The sequence below is a fragment of the Nycticebus coucang genome, chromosome 12, assembly GCF_027406575.1.
Source record: "Nycticebus coucang isolate mNycCou1 chromosome 12, mNycCou1.pri, whole genome shotgun sequence".
In the NCBI taxonomy this organism is placed as follows: domain Eukaryota; kingdom Metazoa; phylum Chordata; class Mammalia; order Primates; family Lorisidae; genus Nycticebus; species Nycticebus coucang.
Window position 1 is genome coordinate 44,499,459 of NC_069791.1, and position 22,754 is coordinate 44,522,212.

Sequence of the window (22,754 nt, forward strand, 5' to 3'; positions counted from 1 at the left end):
GACGGGTTCAAGGCCAAGATCCTCATGAACGTGGAGTAAAAACTGTGATCTGGACCCTGTGCCTGCCCGCTTCCAGGCACATTTCTCAACCCTACATAACTTGCATTTTACATTCCAGCAACATTTAAGCCGTTTCCTCGTAAGCGCCTTTACAGACCACACCATTCTAAGGATGCTGTGTTATTGTTCAGGCTTCTCTTCCACCTCAAGTGCCCATCGCTTCCTTCTTTGAGACTGAGCACTGTAGTCACTTCCTCCAAGAAGCCCTCCTTGATATCCTTACTTGGGGTCCCAGAACATGTCCTGTGTATTTTCTTTTCCTGTGCTCACAGACAGTTTTAAACTTGTTTAATCCCTGCCTCCCCCTGTTACATCACTAGCTACTTAAGGTCTTGTTTATCTCTGTTCTTGAACACACATCCTGGCATTTAACCAGGAGTTATTAAGCACTTGCTAAATTTTAAAATGAGCTTTTATGCCAAGGCCATGAAATACTATATAATATATATAGTTCAATATGTCATTTATATGGAAAAAAGAAGAAAAGGAAAAGTTGGTCTCATTCCCCTGCTGACAAGTGACCTACTCACACCCTCAACGAGGCAACCCCAAGGCAGTGTTCTCACCAGAGGGAGGAGGTGGGTAAGTGGATGCAGAGGGTGGAGTGCAGGTCTAACTACTGTAAACACATAGATTTGTGCTGAAGTATTTTACTCAAATTCTTTTACAATTCAGTCAAGTTGTACACTAGGCTCACCAAGGAATAAAAGACCTGTAAGAAACAACCCTTTCCTCAAGCATTTTATATTTGAGCGGAGGGATAAATCTAAGATTCAAAAAATAATCGCTTACTGATACAATTCAGCGCCTACTATGATACTAAAGTATATCGTGTAAACCATGAACATTCTAGGAGCTCAGAAAAAAATTAGCACTTCTGTCCTGGATCAGTGGTGTGAAGCTTCAAAAAAGGAGGTGGTCATATCTGAGATACACGTGCGCTGATCACGAGCCGTTGAATGAAAATGACTCTCTTCAGTAGTTATCATATTTGCTATCCAGTAATAAGGATGAAAATGTAATGTGGAAATGATTTTCTTAGCGTGAGCACTATTGATTGAGCACTTAGTCTGAGGTAGCAACTATGCACTTACTGCTTTATCACACAGCATTCCCAAATTTTCCAGCAACATCGAAGGCTGGTATCATCCCTCTTTTACAGATGAAGAAACTGAGGCTCAGAGAAATGAAATATAGGGCAAAGACACACGGACACGGGAAGCACAGCCCGCACGCTGCCTGAACCAGGCCTCCCCCCTCCATCCCAGCTGGGGTTACTGCAACATGAACGCGTTGCAGAATGGACAGCTGTCAGGGCAGAAGCCTTCTCTGAGCAGCTCTGCTTACAGCCTCCGAGAAATATGTCTGTGCAAAAAGGGGAAGTCTCGACAGATAGCAGTCATTTGTCACTTTTTCAGGCTTATAGCAAAGATACCGCCCCATGGAAGATTTGCCCTGAATTTACTTTCCAGTTGTATCCTTATAACATCAGGGGAAAGCTGGAAGGTACTTGAAAGGTTTGATCATGTTTCTGGAAATCCTTATGCAGGTTTCCAAGTTCACTGATTTCATTGACATTACAACGCTAACATGCTCAGAGTAAGAGCCTTCTTCTGATCACAGCAGGCATTTTCTTCTATTTGCAGAAGCTTAAATATGAGGAAGGGCCTCCCAGTACATAGCACATCTTCACCAGCATAGGTTAGACATGGCGTGTCTGCCGTCTTAATTCCTTGAAGGAGCCGCTTATCTAATGAATCCACATGAATCATGGCCTGCAACAGACAAGCACAAGAAATGGTAATTTCCCTTAGCCCCCTGCCCTGACTGCAATGCATCAAGATATTTTAGGGAATTATGGAAGTTTCTTTCTAACTTAATCAAAATACATCACTCTATTACCAGAAGAAGATCTAAATTAGTAATTATTAGTCTTTCTGAGATGGTGGACCTCTTTTGATAAAATTATGAATGCTCTCTCTCCCCCAAAATACACACTCACACAGACATACACACACACACATGCTGCATATATACTGATCTTACAGATCTCTGGGAGGCTTTCACACCCTCCAACATCTGTGTCTAAGGCACCGTGTTAAGGAAAGTTCGGAGGGTGTGTTCCCTCTTGAGGGTACAGAGGTGCAAAATTTACTGCCTTCTGTATAAATTAGTATTTGCTTCTATAATATATATAATAAAATTATATATATTGTTTCAAGTACTATCTTCTGTTTATTTTGAAATATATAGACTAAAACTCATCAGGTTTTTAGTACTTTACTAATTTAAATTAAATATTGTTTTCCTTTTCACATTTTTCTAGATTAATCTCTTTTTTCACACCACATGACCGCTGCTCTCTTATCTGTCAGTTCCATCAATGCTAAGGACAAATCCTGTGACATTAACTTACAAAATGAAGAGAAGAAAATGAAATACATTTTAGGCCAAAACAAAGTAAATGTCAGTTTCTCCAAAGATACATGTTGGCGTAGTCAGTCTAAACATGTTGATATAGCGTAAATACTGAATATTGAAATAATAGTATAAATAAGCAGTTACATTTGGCAACAGCTCTGAAAATGTGTAGGCTAAACATGGCTCAGAAACTGTTTCCTCAAATGGTTTAAACATGGCCTCTGCAACTTGCTCCCAGTTACATTACTTCATAAGCCATTTCCTCAAATCTGGTGTAAAGTCAATTTTAGCCCTTGTTAAAGTGTCACAAATTCTGAGTTAGGAGCCTATGAATTAATGAAGTTTTACTTTAGTTTGTAATTGCATCTCCAGGTTTCATCAAAGCCCGGTTTGTTTGCTTCCTTTCAAGAAAAATCAGCAAAACATTATAACAAACAACACTCGACCATTTGTGGGGCAATAAGAAGCTCCGTCTTGAAATCATAACCTACAAAACTCCCCAAACCTATTTAAGGACACATTTTTTAATTTAGGACCACGTAGATGCAGTTTAACATTCTAAATTCCTCAGCACTCTACATTCACTGCCAGCAAACTTTCAACATATCTGGCTGATAAAGAAGATGGCAGGGGCCCAGCAGGAACAGAAGTTAGTGGTACAAAGTAAAGCCTATGTGAATTTATTGCTACTGGTTTTAGGCTACTTGCCTCAGTAGGCTGATGCCCTGAGATGACCTGATTTTCAGACATATCTGCACAATTATTCATAATGCCCATGGTTATAGGCGCCACACTCCCACGTGCACACTCATGCCTCTCCACGTCACATGGGCTGTCACACTCCCACTTGTGCCATTAATTGACAAGACCACTGCTCAAGTTGGCTGATCAAGAGATAGGCAGTGCAGAGGAACAGGATTTGAAACAGCCCAGAGTTTCCTCTTCAAGTAGGTTTAAAACATTTTTTTTTTCTCCCTGACTTCCTTCCTGTTCTAACTGCCAGTACGCAGAAGTCAGAGTTGAGAGACAGAGGCACCCCAGACAGAGACGTGAAGCACTAAATGTAAGTTCAAATACCTCAGGCGGGGGAGGCTTCAGGTGGGCACAGAGCGAAGTCAGAGATCATCAGGCTGCCACGCTGATTATTTTCAGGGGGCAGTTCTTAAAAGCAAACTTTGTGATAAGCAACTGCTAAGGAGGCTTCTTGGAACAGTTCTGCAGAGAAGGGGAAGTCAGAGCAGAGAAGGGTAGAAGTGACTCAGGGGGAGAGCTGGAGGAGGGAGGGTAGAAAGTGTGCTGCAGTCCAGGAGGTGAAATCCGAATGTTCTGGAGAAGGGCTGGGAGAACCTTGACTGGGAGTGCCTGCTGGGGATTCCTACAAGCCCGGGACAGGCACCTGGCCAAGCCAAAAAGCAGAGACTGTAGATCCAAACTGATACGGACCCTGGTGGAGGGTGGTGGGTTGTGCTGGGGTGGGGATATGCGGTTTCCTGTTTTTAAGCAGACTGTGTAAAGAGACTTAGTTGAAAAGAGAGAGGGGGGAAGATTCAAAGCTGTTAAATATTAAACTGATTTCCGCTAAGGAATTTTCTGGGCATATTAGAGAAATACATAATGAAATCCTCCCTTTGTGCGCACAGACTTAGCTTTCAAAGGGAAGTACGGGAGAACACATCGTTACTTATTCATCAGTCATACAGGGAAAGAATTTCTACCACTAACAAAAGCTGTGCATTAAATGCCTGTAGTGAGATGGGCAGAAAGATTGTCTCTGTTGTTGGGGGGTGAGGGAAGACTCTTTACATCTGAGAAAACTAAAAGCCAACGTGGAAGATGCCAAATTTATTCAAGAGACAGGTTCTAGAAAAATCTACCTGGGCCTAGTTGGGGCAATTGGTCAGAGGGCCTTCAAAATGGCAAGGTCTCAGTGTTGGCCACCCTTAGGAAAAGTGCTTCAGGTGTGACCTGAAATATTTTCCTCCCTTTTAGAAGGCATCCCAGCCGGCATGTTTTATAAACATAGTCTATAGTTAAACTTTAGACCTGAGTTAACTTGTGCTCTGGATCTGATAGACCCTAATGTTGGCCACCATTAGGAGAAGTGCTTCAGGTGTGACCTGAAATGCCCTGTTTCCCCAAAAATAAGACATCCTCCAAAAATAAGACCTACTTACAGGAAAGATAAGATGTCCCCTGAAAATAAGACCTAGTGCATCTTTGGGAGCACACCTTAAAATAAGACACTGTCTTATTTTCGGGAAAACAGGGTACTTTCCTCCCTTTTAGAAGGCATCCCAGCTGGCATGTTTTATAAACATAGTCTGTAGTTAAACTTTAGACCTGGGTTAACTTGTGCTCTGGATCTGATAGACCCTAAGCAACTCTTCATTCAAGGAAGGGGAAAGCAGACCCCTCTCATGAGGAGGACTTGTAGCCTCCCTTCACGTGGAGCCTGAGGGCCACTGAAGTCAGCACTTGCATGTTGGCTCCTCCTTCCTCCATGGGAAGATTAAGCAAAGGAAATGGAGAGGTCTGTGTTGGCCTATTGGCTGGGGGAGGGCAAGGGGCAGGGGCCGAGTCACTAGCAGGCATCATTAATCTTGCCATTGGCCTAGATTTGTCTAATTCACTAGAATGTATCCCTCCCCCAACCAGATATAGCATAAGCTTTGTAACAAGATCCTCTTACTCTTTTGTCAAGTGTGTGGAATTCCGAGAGAAGAGTTCATTCTCCATCCAGGCTGCACAGATCCCAAGCTTCAGGAATAACCATGCCATAGCTGAACAGAAACAGGCTGGACATTTTCTGGACCTGGACTGGAATTTGGTCCTTCCATACTCTGGCGAGTTTGTTCCTTGGGAAGTATTCTCTGAGAGACACTGAGGTTCTTTTTTCAGTAGAAGCTCAGACAGCAAAATCATTCTGAGGGGAAAATGTGGGGTTGAGCCCGTTTATGGGAGTACAGTATATTGTAGGCTTCAGCTGACAGGAAGACAGAAGCCCTGGGGAGTGAAAATTATGCAGATAGAAAAAGAGAACCAAATTTGTAGAGTGCCTTCTATGTGGCAGGCGTGGTGTTAGAAACTTTCATATTTTAATCCTGAGAAGAGTGAGGAAGTGCTAAGTGATACGACTAAAGTCACAAACTGGGACCAGAAAGAATCAATAGCTACCATGCCTGAGAATACCATTTTAGGAAATGTTTCGTGAAAGAACTGTTCAGTCCCACATTCTGAAAACGCTTATTCCTGGGTCAGTGTGACTGCTGCCTGGGATCCTATATTACAGTCTACTCTGGCATATCCAGAGATGGGTGTCCTGTCACTCTTGAAACTTCAACATCTGTTCATTCAGTGAGAATTTACCAAATCCTTCTGTGTTCTATCACTTACTCTCTGGTGTCCACAGCCTGCGCTGGTAAAAATTCACTTCGGCTTCCTGGAGATAAGGGTTTGATAGAGTAAGCCCATGGTCATAAAAACTGCCTTTGCCTTCTAACTTTTCATGTTAATTTAAAACTGTTGTGAGTACAGGGAGCCTCAAAGGTAATGGCTTCCTCACGGCACAGTTTTCTTTGAGGATTGTGTGGAATAGTATCTGTGAAGGCGCCACTGAAGACTTCACATGGTGGACACTCAGAAAGGCTGCCTGGCGCCCTGGCGTTCTTTCAATTGTTGCATAAAAATGTGGGTCAGAAGAGCATACCATGAATGCAGAGGCAAGAAATAATACACAGAGGGTGCTCCAAAGACGCGCCCACATTTTAAGAAAGTAAAAAACTGTATTAAAATTACAATACGCGAGTCTCATTTAATTTCTGCAGTTACTAGAGACACAGATTATACAATATAACAAATGATACCAGTATCTATCGAATATTGCAATTTTAATAACAGCTTTTTCCTTTCATAAAATGTGTATACATTTTTTGGTACCCCCCAGTATTGTTTCTGTCACAAAAGGAAATGTTAAAGAATTCTGTTCCTGATCCTTTGTATCTTCCTCTGGATTGATGCAGGGGTCCTCAAACTACGGCCGCAGGCCACATGAGGCGGTGTGATTGTATTTGTTCCCGTTTTGTTTTTTTTACTTCAAAATAAGATATGCGCAGTGTGCATAGGAATTTGTTCATAGTTTTTGTTTTTGTTTTTAAACTATAGTCCGGCCCTCCAACAGTCTGAGGGACAGTGAACTGGCCCCCTGTTTAAAAAGTTTGAGGACCCCTGGATTGTATCTAGCAAAATACTCTCCTCTCGGGTATGGGTTTAGTTCTTACCCAATTTTGAGGTTTTCGATGTTCTTCGTGGGGCTGAGGTGGTAGATTTGGGGAGGTCGGACGTATCCTAGTCAGCAGGGAGAGGACATAGCAGGGGTGACAGACAAGGTTGGGGCTTCCTGTGCACTTCTCTGACAGAAATCCCCGATTCGTGAGGCTTCCACTCCTTTTCTCTCTCTCCTTCCCCTCTTCTTCTGTCCTCTCTCTCTCTTCTCTCTTTTCTCTCTCTTCTTTCACTCCCTTTCTTCCCCTTCCCCTCCCCTCTCTCCCTCTTCTCCCTAACACTCCAGGCCTGCGTGCCCTGATGCACAAGCTAGCAGATTCCAGCACAGCCAGCTTTGAGACGTGAGTTAAGTCCCCACAGTATTTGTCTCCAGAGCCAGAAAGAATTCCTCTCCATCAGCTGTGCCCGTGTTCTCCCATGTTTCTCACCATTCACAGAGTGACCTCTGGGTTCCACTTGGAAAGGGAGCAGTAAATAAAATCTAAAATTAAGTTGTTTATGTGGAAGTTTTTAAAAGAAATAGAATAGTGATGGCCTCATTTTAAGGTTGATTCAGTTTATAAACAATCCTTAATGAGTTCTAGAACTTCTCGTTCTTCTTAAAGAAACAAAACCTATTTTTGAGGGGGAAGGAATGGACACCATCACCTCCCACCCAGGGAAAGCATCTGATGTGGAGGCAGTGACCTGGCTTCTCTGACCCCGGGTGACAAAACAGACTGCATTCAGGCGGGAAGGGAGAGGAGGAAGGGAACAAATAGTTATCGACCATCTACTCTTGCTCAGTACAGTCCTGGAATTGTCATATATTTTCCCAATCCTTCAACCCCATAAAAAAATGATTATTATTCCCATTTTATTGCTGGTAAAACCGAGGCTCAGTGAGATTAGTAACTTGCTTAAGTCCTATAGTAAACCAATTACAGAGCCCAGGTTTGAACCCCTGTGCATCTGACTCAAAGGCCATGTTCTAGCAGAATGAAGATTACCTTTCTCTAACTTTCTCTTTGAACTAACCAGGTGATTTGTCTCATCTAAACTCTTAAGTTTCACCTTTTCTTACCCTCAACTCACAGAAAACTGCATTAATGAACAAGACAAGTGCACTCTGTCCTGAAATTGGTGTAAATTCTGAAGTTTATTTCACTTTTGATGTCTTGGAAACGTCGTTGAATTTGCAAGCAGAAACACCGGTTTCCATATGTGTGCTGTGAATAACCATCCTAATTTAATTTGGCATTTTAATTGAGCCTGGGAAGATTAAGTCCCCATCTCAGCACATCTAATGGTTGGCAGTGCTTTGCTGAATAGCAAGTATGGGCGTGTGAGGGCTCCACTGTGAAAATTAATCTGTGTAGGCATCTGTGAAGCAGAACATAGAGAAAATTGAGGTGGTGAGCATTTGAGAAAAAGCAATATGTGCTTTGGGGCCTGACAGGTGGGTTTAACATTAACCTTGTTAAATTTATGATCGTTAATTCTCTATTTCACTTTTCTCGTGTAAAGCACCAAAGTAAAAAATAAAGAAACAAAAGGCAACTCTGCTGTTTGGGGAACAGGTGGGTGAGCAGTGGAGGAAGGTGAGAAAACCCAACCAGAAGTTTCTAGGCTGATGAGCTGGTCTCTCTCCAACCCCACCTTCACTTCCTCTCTTCCTCTCTCGTTTCACAAGCTTCTTTAAACTAGGGAGCAGTAGAGTCACTGAATTAAGGCTCAGAGCTCTTCTAATGCAATGACTTCATTTTGCAAAGGATGAAACTGAGCCCAGAGAGGTTAAGTGACTTGCACAAGATAACGCAGGAACAGAGTTACCCTGAAACCACCATTATGTGACAATTCCCTGCTTTGTTAAAGTGGTCCCTGCAGAGCTTGTACACCCTAGGTAGAGTCCCAAGATGACTAACGAGCTCTAATTTTATTATAACTTCCTAATGAAGGCAACCAAAGCAACAGAGCACAATGCCACCTAAAAGTCAGTCCACCCTACATTTTGGGTATTAATTCTACCCCTTACATAATATGTTTTCTTGGGCAAGTTACTTAAACTGTGCTTCAGTTTCCTGATCTGTAAGAAAAAATGATGGTGCCCATTACATTGTTGTGAGAACTAAATGAGCTAACCCTCCAGAAAGCACTTAGCATTACATGCAATAATTATAATTATTATCAATAATGAAAGCAGTTATTCTTTAGATGATGGGATCAGAAAATAGTCTGTAAAAATTTTCATAAAATTCCTATTCTCACTTCACTAAGCATCCCACTTTAGTAAGTAATGGGAGGATAAAAAGAGATAAATTGGTATTTGTGGTTAAATATACACCCATAATTAATTATACATACATGTAGTTAGAGAAGTCATTGTCAGATTACATATACCATTTGTAGCTATAGCTTTGGGAGAATCTGAAATTACCCAGAGATAAATTGTGAAATTGAAGCTTCAGTATTAAACTTAATAATATTGTACTGTGAGTGGGAATTTTGCTACAAGAGTATATTATAGGTGCTTTTGCCACAAAAAAAAAGTTACTTCTGTGAGATGATGAATATGTTAATTTGCTTGACTATAGTAACACTTTCATTATCTGTGTACATAAAACATCCTGTTTTGTACTTTAAACTCACCTATAATAAATTTTTTTTATGAAAAATGATTAGTAGGAGGTATTTATGTATTCTGGATATTAACCTCTTGTTAATATATTCATTGCAAATATCTCCTATCTAGAGTCCAGGCCAAAACTCTTTTCACTATCTATAGGGTCATATTTTTTTTTAATAGGGTCATATTTTGAATAGAAATTCCAAACTTTTGTACAGCTGAAATATTCAGTTTCCGCATTTTTAAAATGTAACCAATAGTGCATACTTCATGGTGTTGTGATGATTGAATAAAATAATGCATGTAGAGCACTTAGTCTGTAATTGCTGAGTCTGGGGCTCATCAGTGTACAGTAACTAGCTGCTGTTATTATTATGGTATTCTTTATTATGCCAAGAGCTATTGGGTGAAAAAAATAATAATTTTCTCTATGTGAAAAATTAAATAAAGCTTAAAATGCAGTACCTTTGGACAGAACTAGATATTCTCTTATACACATAGGTAAAGTAAGGTAACTGAGTGTCTGGTAATGTAGCTGACACATGACTGCAGGCCGATAGAGGCCTTAGAAAAGTGAAGCATCTAGAGATGGTGTATGCGAATCCCCCATCTCCTAAGAAAAGTAAGATTCACAGTGGTTAAAACATTCGCACAGAGGGTCACAGCTAGTTAGTAGGAAAGCTGGAACAAAAACCCATGCCTGCTAAGGCCTAGTTCAGTGAAGAGGTATATTATCCAAAGTCAACAACCCTAAAAGGCTCCCTATGGCCCTGTGCACCTGTGCCCCTCTGCCAGGCTTTTGGTCACCTGATAACTTCTTCTACATAGTCAATATTTGGGGTGGATGAACAGGATCCTGAGCTGGAAGCTTAACTGTGGCAAATCTTGTCCTAGACCAGATCTCTTTCTCTCTTTCCCCACCCCCTGCCTCTTCTCTCTCTCTCTCATTCTCCTTTCAGAATTGAGACTTGAGAAGCATGATTACAATTCCATAGAGGTTACTGAAATCACCATGAGCTGGTGACTGGGTGCAATGTCAGCATCTGATGGTTGAGCGTGGTGTGATGTATTAGATCCAAGTGATATGTTCCAGAAAGGCCTGCCCATCAGGGCTGGATGCCCACATCACCCTTCCCCTGTACACAGCCTTCCTAATGCTCTGTCAGCAGGTTTGTTATGTGGCTTTTACTCTCCTGGGGTCACCTGGGGTCTGGGTAAGCCTCTGAGGTCACCAGATAAGAACCTGTTTCATCCAATTAATCTTTTCTAGTTTGTCACCCATTGGCCCCTTAATAATTGTCCTTAAACTACCCCCACAACCTATAATAGCCAGACAAGGCATCCTTCTTTTTTTTTTTTTTACCAGTTCATTCACTTTCCCAGAGTGTTGTTTGAAATATGAGTTGAGTTAGTCATTATGTTTATTCTGGTGTGCTGTAGAGCCTCAGCTTTGAGTGGTGCTGGTTCTTCAGCTGAGACAAGTGTTACCATAGAAACAGCCCGCATGTTTCCTTCCTGTACAGGAAATGGACTTCAACCTTGCAATGCTGTTTCAGAGCTGGTCAAAGCTCACTCATAATGTTCAGCTTGTTACTTAGTGGGAAGAAGATTGATTGAGCCAAAGGATATCATTTTCTTCTTTTTGTTTTCTTTCTTTTATTATTACTATTATTTTATTTCTGTTAAAATCGCTTTTGTGTGGTTTGCCTTCCAAATTATTATTCTTCCTGTTTCCAATTATAGTGACATGAATAATCAAAAACATAACTGATGTTGGCCCAAGATATCTTTACTCTCAGGGAACTAGAAAGAGCCACTCAAGAGGAGATGTGATAGATACTGCTTTATAGTCGTGTCACCTAGAAGCAATGAAGACTTTACCCACAGGCAAAGAACGGTGTTACCCACAAGATGGAATGTAGGGGAATCAGGAATTGGAGGTTGCTATGAGCTGTGATGCCACAGCACTCTACCCAGGGTGACAGCTTGAGGCTCTGTCTCAAAAAAAAAGGAAAAAGAAAATAATCTCTTCGCCCAAATATCTCCCTGGCAATTACCTCCGATGGCTGCCAGCCACAGACATGAAATTCTCCCCACAGGGATTTCATCCTCTTAGTTAGGAAGTTTCCTCTCATTCAGCTACATGTATCTAGGCAATTCTCTTAACCTTGGGATCTCAACTTTCTCAATAATTAAATGAAAGATTGAAATATATCACCTCAAAGGTTCATTTAGGCTCTGAAAAGCTGTGACTATACATGCCCCAAAGGAATAATCCATTATTCAGTCATTAACACTTACGTATAAATAATTTTATTAGACTTCCCCTCAATGTTTTAACAAGTAAACGTAGATGATGCTAGAAAAAGGAAGACTCTAGGGTGTGCCCAGGTGGGGCCTTAGCGTATAAGGTCACTGCAGACCTGAAGCAGGGAGGAGGCAGCTAGAAGGGAAATGGGTCCAGAAAAAGGACATAGAGCGAAGGGTACTCAGGACAAACGTGTACCCACAATTTTGTCCAGAGGAATCTCAAGTGTCTTTTGTGATTTTGTGGCATTTTCAAAGAACAGATTGTCTTTAGGTATATGAAAACTTAATAAATCAATCAATGAAAACTTACCAAATGCCTGAACTATCCAAGTGTTATGTTATGGGGGATTCTGGAGAAACCTGGAACCTAGAACCTGCCCTCAAGGTGGTATTAGCAGTGTTGGGTGAACCATCAGATGCCTCATGCTGGTGTCAACTCCTTGAGTCACCTTGGAGGTATTGCAGGAGTTCAGGGAAAGATTCAATTAATCAGAAGAAGCCAACCATTCCTTGGGCAGGTACTCTGCCTGCCTTTGTAAGCCTTTATTACTGGGCGTGTGCATGCTGGGAGTTTTGACCCTGGTGAGGCTGGCTGGATCAGAGGACTGATAATTCTGATAAAACTATTAAAACTAGACTGTTAACTTTTGTTGTTCAGGATGGCTTTCCCTACGTGGCTTCACTTATAGTCTGTTATGCACAAGTGAGTTATTCTTTCTTTCCAATCAATTTTATTCAATGCATAGGAAATACTCATCAGAGTACAGAGAAATTCAGGCAGGTCAGAGAAATGACTGAAATATATCATATTGTTATTATTTCATGAAATATAATGAGATGGAGTTAGGAAAAAATCTGGGAAGTCGCTGATGATTATGCAGCCCATCAGCGAAAGAATGGTGCTCACGGAAGCCCTGCCAACATCTCTCATATCCACTGACTTTTGGCTAATCGGCTGCCCTGCCCCCCTCTGAAATAGATCAAAATGACTGAAAATGCTCCCGAGCCACACCTTGAGGAGGACGAGGATGATCTGGATGGCAAGCTCAACTACAAGCCTCCACCTCAGAAGTCCCTGAAGGAGCTGCAGGAGATGGACAAAGACGATGAAAGTCTAGCCAAGTACAAGAAAACGCTGCTGGGAGACGGCCCTGTGGTAGCAGGTGTGTGTACATGTGGGGATGGAATAGGAGGAGGGTTCCTGAGAAGGCAGACACTTCTGCCACTCCAGAGGAGAGGGCTAACTTCTTCCTTATGCTGAATTAAGTGATGGATCATATCACCAAGTCTTCTTTGGAGAGCAGATGCAAATCAACGATATAGGCAATAACGATATAGGGATTTACAAAGAATTCCCAGCTATCATTTTGAATCCTATTCCCCTCCTCCACCACCTCTCACATGTTCTCTCTTCTGCTTCTCGGTTTTTTACCTAATTCAACTCTTCAGAATACACAATGACAGAGCAAGACATGGCCCAAAGATATGAACGGGCATTGCCCAACCACCAGAGTATCTTACTGGCATTGCCACTCAGGACACGCTAGATATCGAGAATTAAGGTAGAGATACAAGTATCTGAAGCAGAAATAGCATTGCTGCCATTTATAAAGCCACCAAGATCAAGCGTGGTGAAGGTGCCACTTTTGCTTCCATTTCTACTCCAGAAAGAGAGACCGTTTTTCTTGTTATATGTTCTGTCTCCCACTTGGAATGCACACACCCTCACTCAGTACACCCGCAGAGCTCTTCCCTGTGCTGACATTTTCTTTTGAACCCTGCAGACCCGACAATCCCAAACGTCACTGTCACTCGGCTTACCCTGGTTTGTGAGAGTGCCCCAGGACCAATCACCATGGACCTTACTGGTGAGTGGACACATCTGTACTGCTCAGAGGGGCCTAATGTGTCACAGAGGAAACTTGGTCTCTGTCTCCCATCCCAGAAGAAGAAAACTCTAGTAAGATGAATCCCAGCGGTATGTACCCTGGGGCCCAGTTTATACATCCTTGCTCTTGAGTGCACAGTATTTACTTGTTTAATGAAAATCACACTCTTTATTTAATTGAAGTGAGTGCAGGCATATCAATGATATATTTATTTATATTTAGCTTAGATTTTTATTTGCACAATAGTAAGAAAATTACTATTCATGGAGAAAAGACTGTGGATAGAAATATTGAGAAGCAAGCCATGTGCTTCTGGAGTTGTAATATTTACAACAGTCTAAACATTAAAAAAAAAAAAATGATCTTCATCAGCTTTAAGACTTCCCTGAAGGCCAGCAGCAATTGTGAATAATGTTAGAAATTCCACTGCAGTAAACTTACTGTTTTAGCTGAAAGCTCTCATTTTTATTAAATGATCAACTTGCTCTGCTAAAGATGTACAGAGTAAGCTGCGACTTTCTTTTACCTTGTGACTAAGGGTCAGTCCCTCTGCTGAAACCCAGGTCCTAAGGAGATGCGGAGAGACTGGATGGTGGAGAAATGGGCATCCGAGAGAAATGAGAAAAGTTGCACAGAGCCAGGAAATTGGGGGCATCAAAGGCAGGTCTTCAGTGAAAAAAAAATAAATAAAAGTTACCGAATTAAAAAATTGGACTTTTCTGAGACAGAGCAAACAGCAAGTCTAGAACAGCAGGCTTAGCGGCGAGGTAGTTCCCCTCTTATGGGGTGTGTGTATCCACTCTTTACCTTATATGGGCTTTTTTGTCAGAAGGAGGAAATCAGAAGCTGAGAAGACACTCTTCCTGTTTAACTGAAATCATCAGAGCAATACTCACACAAATTCAACTACCCCCACATTCTAGCACCTTCTCTATCCAGGAGAGAAACTTGCTCTCTCCCACCAGAACCTACACTTCTTCCTGTGCAAAATCATGGAATGCTGCCAGGTACAGCTGTCCATTTGCAACATAAGGTCTGAATGGGCACAAAGATAATCTGTTGTGTTGAAAAGGGCCTGCTGCTATCGCAGAGGAACACTTGGTCACTGCCTCCTTGCCCAGCAGAGGAAATACAGATTTGATTTTCTGTCAAAAAGAAGCTGCTGGGTGGTGCCTGTGCCCCATATGCCAGAGGTGGTGGGTTCAAACCCAGCCCTGGCCAAAAACTGCAAAAAAAAAAGCAGCTAAGGTGAATCCCAGAGGTGCAGGAGATATGGTGGTACCACTATGTTCAGGAAGCACATGTACAGAGAGGTGCAACACACACACACACACACACACACACACAAACGTGCTTATCAAATTACATGGGAGCACGCTGAGAAAAGAACAGATGGTGATTACCCACCTCACCAAGGTACAGGAATTAGGAGCAGATCCTAGTTTTATGGAAACTAAAGTTTGTATAACTTCAATGATCTAAAAAAAAGATATGAAATTATAAATACATACAAATGCAATAATAAGTACAAAGTGAATATGTATTTAGAATGATAAAAAGGAACAAAAACAAATACATTTTTGAAAGCTAGGAAAATTCCACAGACATTACCAAATCTCTAAAAACAAGTAGATGGCACTCGTGCACTGTATAATAACATTCTCCTGTTTCTTTATTTGGGAGGTAGAGGCATATTCTTTAACCACTTCTTGATTTGACCACATATACGTAATATCATCTTCAATAGGATGAATAAAAAGATAATTTAGACTTTCTTCTAGAATTGACTAAAACCTGTTTTAGGATTGACAATTAGTAGAGATTTATCTTCATAACTCATTACTGGTAATGCCTTGTATATTTTTAGCATTGTCATGAAACTTAGGGATGGAGAAACAATTACGTTTCTTTCATAATTGAGCTGCAAGAGTTCAGGCATGATCAGTGTGTACACAGGGACTTACTACTCTTTGAATTGAGGGCTCTATGGACCAGCATTTTCTGATGTCCCCAACAAATGGCTCTGGAGCTTAGACTTCATGCATCAATTTCTGTGTCTGCCTCTGAGAAGGATAAACTCTTTCTAAATCCGTGTCTACAGGGGATCTTGAAGCCCTCAAAAAAGAAACCTTTGTGCTAAAGGAAGGTGCTGAATATAAAGTCAAAATTCACTTCAAAGTAAGTATCTTACCCTTAGTGTTTTTTACAAAGTTGAAATCTTTCCTATCGTCAGCGGCTAAATTTCTTGCATTATCATGTTGGCATACTTTCTGTTTCTGTCCCACCCTGGCCTCCACGCCCACCTGGGTCTGAAACGTTCCTATTTCCAACTCTGAATCCTCTCTGTTGAGACACGCTCTTGCTTTGTTCCTTTTCCCAGCCAGAACTCCTTAAACTGTCCATTGGCACTTAAGGCCCCGGGATCACTGTCTCTGTGAACTCCTGATGTAGCCATGAGGCACACCCTGCTTCACATTGTACCCTCTGTGTCAATCCCACTTTATACAACACAAGCACCTTGAGGTAGGATGAAATTATATATCCCTTCTTTCCAATATTTTATACAAAACCTTGTATATGATAGATATTTTTTGAATATATGAGACGTGAACAAATAATGAATCAACTAATCGGAAAATAGGACCAAGAGGGCCTCAGCTGTAGTTGCTCAATGATTGTATAAATCCAGGGAGTGTCATCTTTGCTCAATACCTGGACATTGTAATTATAGCTGTGGAGCAGATGACCAGGCAAGAGCAGAACTAAATAAGGAAGAAATTGGCATCTAATGAAGAGCCATATATCCTGATGAGTAGCCCAAGTCAAAAGAAAATTAACCTTGACTTTGAAAACAAATAAGTCAGAAATGCACTGTTTGCACGGCCTGGTTTGTGTTTGTCTTGGCCGCCCCTCATTCCCTCTCAGCCTTACTCGCTAGGGCCTGGGCTCCACCAAGGAAGTCTCTGTGCTCCCTATTTGCACACCAGGACCTTCTTTCCACTAGGTGCAGGATGTGATTCAGGGTCAATGGACAATCACTTGCCACATACAAATATGCCTCAAAATAATTCCCTTCTGGAAACATTTGTTGACACCTCCTCTATAGTAAGCATTGAGGTGTGGGGCACTTGTTTGTTGCCTGTCATTTGTTACTGAAGTGCCTGAGGTTTGGTAAGGCACCCCATCCAAATATGCCTAGAATGGGTTGTGTTCAACTTTCTTTCTTTTTTTATTAAGTCATTTGTACAAAGATCATAAATACATTTATGCCATTATGAGATTTGATGTGTTGATTATTTGTACAAATTGGAGTGCTTACATCCTACTAATCAACATAGCTTTCACCTCATTTACCCAATTACAGCATTAAGACATTTGTGTTCTACACCTGATAGATCCAACTTGTACTTGCTATGTGCTCCATAGGTGTGGTCTCCCTACTATCCCTCCCTCTATCAACCCACCCCCTTCCCCTTCCCTCCTTCATCCTAGGCTACAGTTGTGTTTCATTTTTCATCTGTAAGTGTGAGTGATTAAAAATTGGTTTTCAACTTTCAATTCCCAATGCTATTGCATTAATTTGTCAATTCAGTAAGCTAGTTTTTGTCAAATGAAATGTGATAGGTAAATTTGGGGGTGAATAAGATGAGAAGGAAAGCTCTTCTGCTGTGAGTGGGGAAGCTGAGGAGGAGCACAGTGGGGTGGCCCTGGGGCTTCTGTGTTACACATGAGGGTGATGTGGGAGGACAGTGTGGGCAGCAACAAGTCTCATCCATTTCCAGGGTTTACCTCTCTTTGTGTTATCTACATAAAGTCGAACCACCCTGTTCCAGCATGGAGCTACCATTAGAAGAAACACCAGAGCAAAGTCAGAAATAATTGAAAAGCAATTTAAATTCTTCCTAACATCTCTTGAAATATACTCAGGAAAGTTTGTGTTTATAACAACACATCCTAAAACCCTCTTTTCTTATCCCTGTTGTTCTCAATGTTCTTCTCTTTTTCCTTCCAACCTTTGTAGCATTTTCTAAAAACATGGTCTAGGATGTTTCTTCTATTCCCCCTTCCCTTTCCTTCTGCTTCCCAAGGAAGTGTAGTATCTCTGACTTCCAAAGGTCCTCACTTTTATTTTTATCCTTCTCCTGGGGTGGGAGACACCTTGGGGAGAAGGTGTAGGCAGAAGAAGAGGATATTGTGACCAGTCATACTCTTCTGTCACCCATCCCAAATGTATTTCTGTTGAATGGACCCTCTATGGCGCAGTGGTAAAATGGAAAACTCTTCGTCTTGAAGTTCTTACTGCTATCTCACTACCATTTTTCTTCTTAAGAAAATTGTACCAGGTTACATCTCCCACTAGGTCTAAGGTATAAGCTTAGGGACTTCTAGAAAGATGCATTAATTTTTTCCTATTCCTATGAGCTTCATCCGGGATTTAGAGTAATTAGAAAGTTTGGGCTTAATTTTGTCACCATCTCTTCAGTAAAACTGTTTCATTCTGCCTGATTTTGGTAAGTTTATTCTACAGATATCCTGAGTGACAATTTATAATCTAAGCTGGCAGTGTTCACTGTTCTGCTACCTTGCCACCAATACGGCTAGTACAGGTTGACTGGTTAACTACTATGGCCAAAATAAAAAGGAGTCATAATTACTGTTGGAGAAAAATTATTTGAAGACTCTTTCCTTCTCCATATTGCTGAATAGTTAACCAAGCCCTCCCACTAATGATACAATGTCCACTTAAATTTGTTTGTATAGACATGACCATGGTATAAAATTAACAGACAACCTGGGTCCGTCCCAGGTAAGATGAATCATGGAAAAACTAAGTGCTTGGACTGGCTGAATTTTCATGCTGCTTTAGTGCATTTTCTTTGACAGGCCTGGGAAAATTAGCAAGACCTCAGACAACACCTGAATATGACAGACATCCTAAACACTTGCCAGGTGCAAGTGGATTTCACCAATTGTTTATGAAGAAGGATGTTTTTGTGTGACCCATCTCACTTCTCGACTCTAATCTCATTCACATTGAAGGCACAACCTTTTTCTAGACCTGATTTTCCATTACTGTTTTCCTCCTTGTTACTTGTTTTTCATATCCTAGGTAGATAGTTTCTGTGGTTATGGTTTTTGGATATTTATAAAATATTTTCTGTTGGTATCTCTATAAACTTTTCTAAGACAAGGATCGTCTCCTGGCCAGCCAGGGAGGGGAAGATCAAGGCCATGCTTGGACCATTGAGGAAACAGAAATACAATGAGGAATATTGAGACACTATTTTAATGAGCCACTCCTAGACAATAAAATTCATGATGGTCAATAATTAAAAGCAAATTTACAACATTCAGTCTTGTGATCTCCTCTCTTTCATCACTGCATTATGCCCATGTTAAATGATTATAGGAACACATATTCTGAACTAAATCTTCAGTATTTTTATTCTAAGACAAGATTCAGCTTGTCAGGCTCAACATGAAAGATGAGAAAAAAATGAAAGACCCTCTCTAATCTGAGTTGCTTTGATTCTCCCCACCTGCAGGTGAACAGGGATATTGTGTCAGGCCTGAAATACGTTCAGCACACCTACCGGACTGGGGTGAAAGGTGAGTGACCTGCACTTCACACTGCCCACAATGCTTCTCACTGATACTGAAATGTCTGGTTATTAACAATTTTTAGTCACAGACTCATAAGAATCTGATAAAAAGCTGTGGACAGGCACACATACGCCTCTGACCTAGACATCAATAGCAAGGCTAACATTCAGGAGACCTCGCTGAGACTTGGTCAGCTGCAACCCTTCAGTGATCAGCTTCTAGAATTCAACTTTATTACTCATAAAAGGAAGAGTAAACAAGATAAGTTTGAATGATATAAAGTACATAAAAATACTCTCAAAACTATAAAAGCAGTTCATGAGCATAAAACCCAAGTGTCAGATAAACCCCAAACAAGAAAGATTTGCCTGATGATATGTGTGTTAGCGCTAGGAGTTAGAGCAGTGCATTGGTCAGGCAGAATGCTCAATTTGCTGACAAAGAAATAGAAAAAAAAATACCCTTTCTAGGATTGAGAAAAGCTGTCTAACTGTGACAAATAGTACAGCAACATCACCTAATCTGTAGTGCATATTGACATGCCTTGAGAATCTGCCTTCAGTTTTCCTTCGATATTATGGGCAGAGAGAATTAAGAAGCAATAGGAGGGCGGCGCCTGTGGCTCAGTTGGTAAGGCGCCGGCCCCATATACCGAGGGTGGCAGGTTCAAACTCGGCCCCGGCTGAACTGCAACCAAAAATAGCCGGGCGTTGTGGCAGGTGCCTGCCTGTAGTCCCAGCTACTCGGGAGGCTGAGGCAAGAGAATCGCTTAAGCCCAGGAGTTGGAGGTTGCTGTGAGCTGTGTGATGCCATGGCACTCTACCGAGCGCCATAAAGTGAGACTCTGTCTCTACAAAAAAAATAAAATAAATAAAAAAAAAAGAAGCAATAGGTGATGAAAAGATTTTTTACAGTTCCTATTCACCTGAGGTGCTCTCTTCCCCAGAAGTGGGAAAAGGATAGGTCAGTCCCACCAAATTAATAAACAAACAATTAGTGACAAATTGTGTGATAAATCTGCATGACATGGAAAACCAATCAATTGCTCAAATCCCAGGGAAGAACATTGACCTGAAAGCTATTGATGGGTCTTTCCAAAACCTAGTGTCTTGAAAAAATAGTTCAGGCTCGGGGCCCAGAGCTCAGTGTTTAGGGCGGCGACCACATACACGGGGGCTGGTGGGTTCAAACCTGGCCCGGGCCTGCCAAACAACAATGACAACAACAACAACAACAACAATAGCCAGGCATTGTGGCAGGCACCTGTGGTCCTAGCTACTTGGGAGGCAGAGGCAAGAGAATCACTTAAGCCCAGAAGTTTGAGGTTGCTGTGATTTTCCTTTGGGGATAAGACTATATGGCCTCAGTTATGCAAAAGGACAGTGACATGTCTGCAGCTGTTCCTTCAAACTTATTAACAACACTTAACAGTCAATTATATGCTGCTTATCTGCCTAATGATACACGTATTACTACTTTTCAATTCCAAACTCTTCTTTATATCCCACTTACCCACCTATAAATAAATGTAGTTGCTTATCTTTACCATTCGTCTCAGTTCTTCACTTTTTTAAACCAACTTACTAATTTTCCCTTTCCATCCAAGTATTCTACCAGGAATTCAATTCTGCTCCTTCCAATCACCACCTGTTACCTAATATCCCCCAGCTGATATGTTCATGCAGTGATAGTTTGTACATAGAATTCCATTTCATACAAAAATAGATGGAGGCTCGAAAAAATGTTACGTGAATTAGGTAGCTGCAGAGCTGAGACCAGAACTCAAGTCTCAACATGTCTGGGTTTATTTAATGGCACAATCTACTTCATCTCCAAAAAAAAGGAAGTCCCCATAGTTTAGGGCACTGATTCCCCAACTTTCCTGATACTCAGAGTCAGTTGTGTTGCTTTATAAAAATATCAATTCTTAAGACCCACAGCAGGTTACTGAATCACAGCATTTGGGAGTGAGGCAAAATGAACTGCATTATTAAAAAGCATTCCAATTAAAAAAAGTGTTTTAAAGAAAAGAAAACAGATGTCCCCCATAACTCTGATGTTTGTTGGGGTTGGAAACTCCTAATCCTCCAGTTTGCAGTGTGTGTGTTTCCCTTGTCGGACTCTTACCCTCATGAACTTCTTTCTCTTCCCAGTGGATAAAGCTACATTCATGGTTGGCAGCTATGGGCCCCGGGCAGAGGAATATGAGTTCCTCACTCCCGCCGAGGAGGCTCCCAAGGGCATGCTGGCCCGAGGGACATACCACAACAAGTCCTTCTTCACGGATGATGACAAGCACGACCACCTCACCTGGGAGTGGAACCTGTCCATTAAGAAGGAGTGGACAGAATGAGTGCACCACCCCAGCCCCTTCCTCATCTTGCCACCTGGAAGAATCCCCCACCCTGCCCCTCTTCCCCGTCTACAGCTGGGTCCCTCTCCATCATGGCCCTTACTGATGCATCTTATCTGCCCTGTCTCTCCCAGTGCTCCCCAGCAGAGGAGGCCTTAATGGGGCCTTTACCCTGCCTGCCTCCATCGGGCAGATATTCCCCATTCTCCGTCTCAATACACCCTCATTCAGTGATTCCCTCCCTTATTCCCATTGGAGCACCCAGAGGCTAGGAAACAGGAAAACCATCACTAGCAGTCCCTTTGTCTCCGTTCCCATCCTCATTCCCATCCCTGGATTCCTCTGTGGTTGCTGCTGGCCCATTAGATCCCTAGTCCTGTCCCCTGCCAGGTGGGGTCCTTCTTTTGTGGGAGACACTGTAAACAATGCAAGAGAGTAAGAATAAAACAACTGTTTGTTCTGCCCGAGACCCTCGTTTTTTTTGCTTTCTTCCACAGAACAAATATGGCAACTAAAGGTTCACATTTGTGAGTTCCCTCTGAGGGACGTGGAAGGGAACACACGAGGCAGGATATTTATGTTATTAGGAACACAATAGTCAATGAGAGCATTCAGAATACAGACAATGGAAAATCTAAATTTAATCTCTTAAAATATTCTCACATGGTAGCTTCTCCTAAGCTTGAAACCTCTATGTCCCAAAGCCATGGAAATCTCATCTTGGGTTTCCCATAGAATCTTTTGGACCAGATCAAATAGTGTCTCTTTCTCCTCTGTAAGACCATTCAGGGGGTTCCTACCACCTACAGAATAAAGGTGAAGTCCTTATGCTTAATTTATCATGTAAGGCCTTCTGTGAGCTGGCCCCAGCATACCTGTCGGCCCATGTTTATCATTCCCTTCCTTTTTGAACTTCTCAATTAGGAATAATTCTTTCATACCTTATATTTGCATCTCTCTGCTTTGGCTCTTACATGAAACTCCCTTTATACTTTTTGTTGCTTGATGAAAATCTTATTCACCCAGCACTCAGCTTCAACATCTTCCAAAGGAGAAGCTCCTTCATGGAGCCCTATCATTGCCCTAAATACCCTTAGTCTGTACTCTTGTAGGCCCTATGAATTTTTCTACCTGTTACCAATTTCCATCTTACATTTAAATGATCTCTTTGTCTCTCCTATTAACAATCTAAGCTGGCAGATGCCAGATCAGATCACAATTACCTTTGTAT

General features: G+C 41.7%; 1 protein-coding gene across 2 annotated transcripts; it reads left to right on the forward strand.

The window, feature by feature from the left end:
• Positions 1-3,292: 3,292 nt before the first annotated feature.
• ARHGDIB (Rho GDP dissociation inhibitor beta) lies at positions 3,293-21,990 on the forward strand. 2 transcript variants are annotated; one of them, XM_053556800.1, is made up of 6 exons: positions 3,293-3,428; positions 12,657-12,840; positions 13,462-13,545; positions 15,668-15,744; positions 19,113-19,176; positions 21,324-21,990. In XM_053556800.1, exons 2-6 carry the CDS (start codon positions 12,663-12,665, stop codon positions 21,521-21,523), a joined length of 603 nt encoding a protein of 200 aa, XP_053412775.1. In that variant the 5' UTR covers positions 3,293-3,428; positions 12,657-12,662; the 3' UTR covers positions 21,524-21,990. The 2 variants fall into 2 exon arrangements, with proteins under 2 accessions (XP_053412775.1, XP_053412774.1); XM_053556799.1 differs by having other exon boundaries at positions 3,386-3,544.
• Positions 21,991-22,754: the final 764 nt, after the last annotated feature.

Excerpts from the sequence above, each read along its gene's own strand:
- ARHGDIB (XM_053556800.1), top strand. The coding sequence starts at position 12,663 with ATGACTGAAAATGCTCCCGAGCCACACCTTGAGGAGGACGAGGATGAT. Across the intron at positions 12,841-13,461 it reads AGACGGCCCTGTGGTAGCAG|ACCCGACAATCCCAAACGTC; the intron begins GTGTGTGTACAT and ends TGAACCCTGCAG. Across the intron at positions 19,177-21,323 it reads CTACCGGACTGGGGTGAAAG|TGGATAAAGCTACATTCATG; the intron begins GTGAGTGACCTG and ends TTCTCTTCCCAG.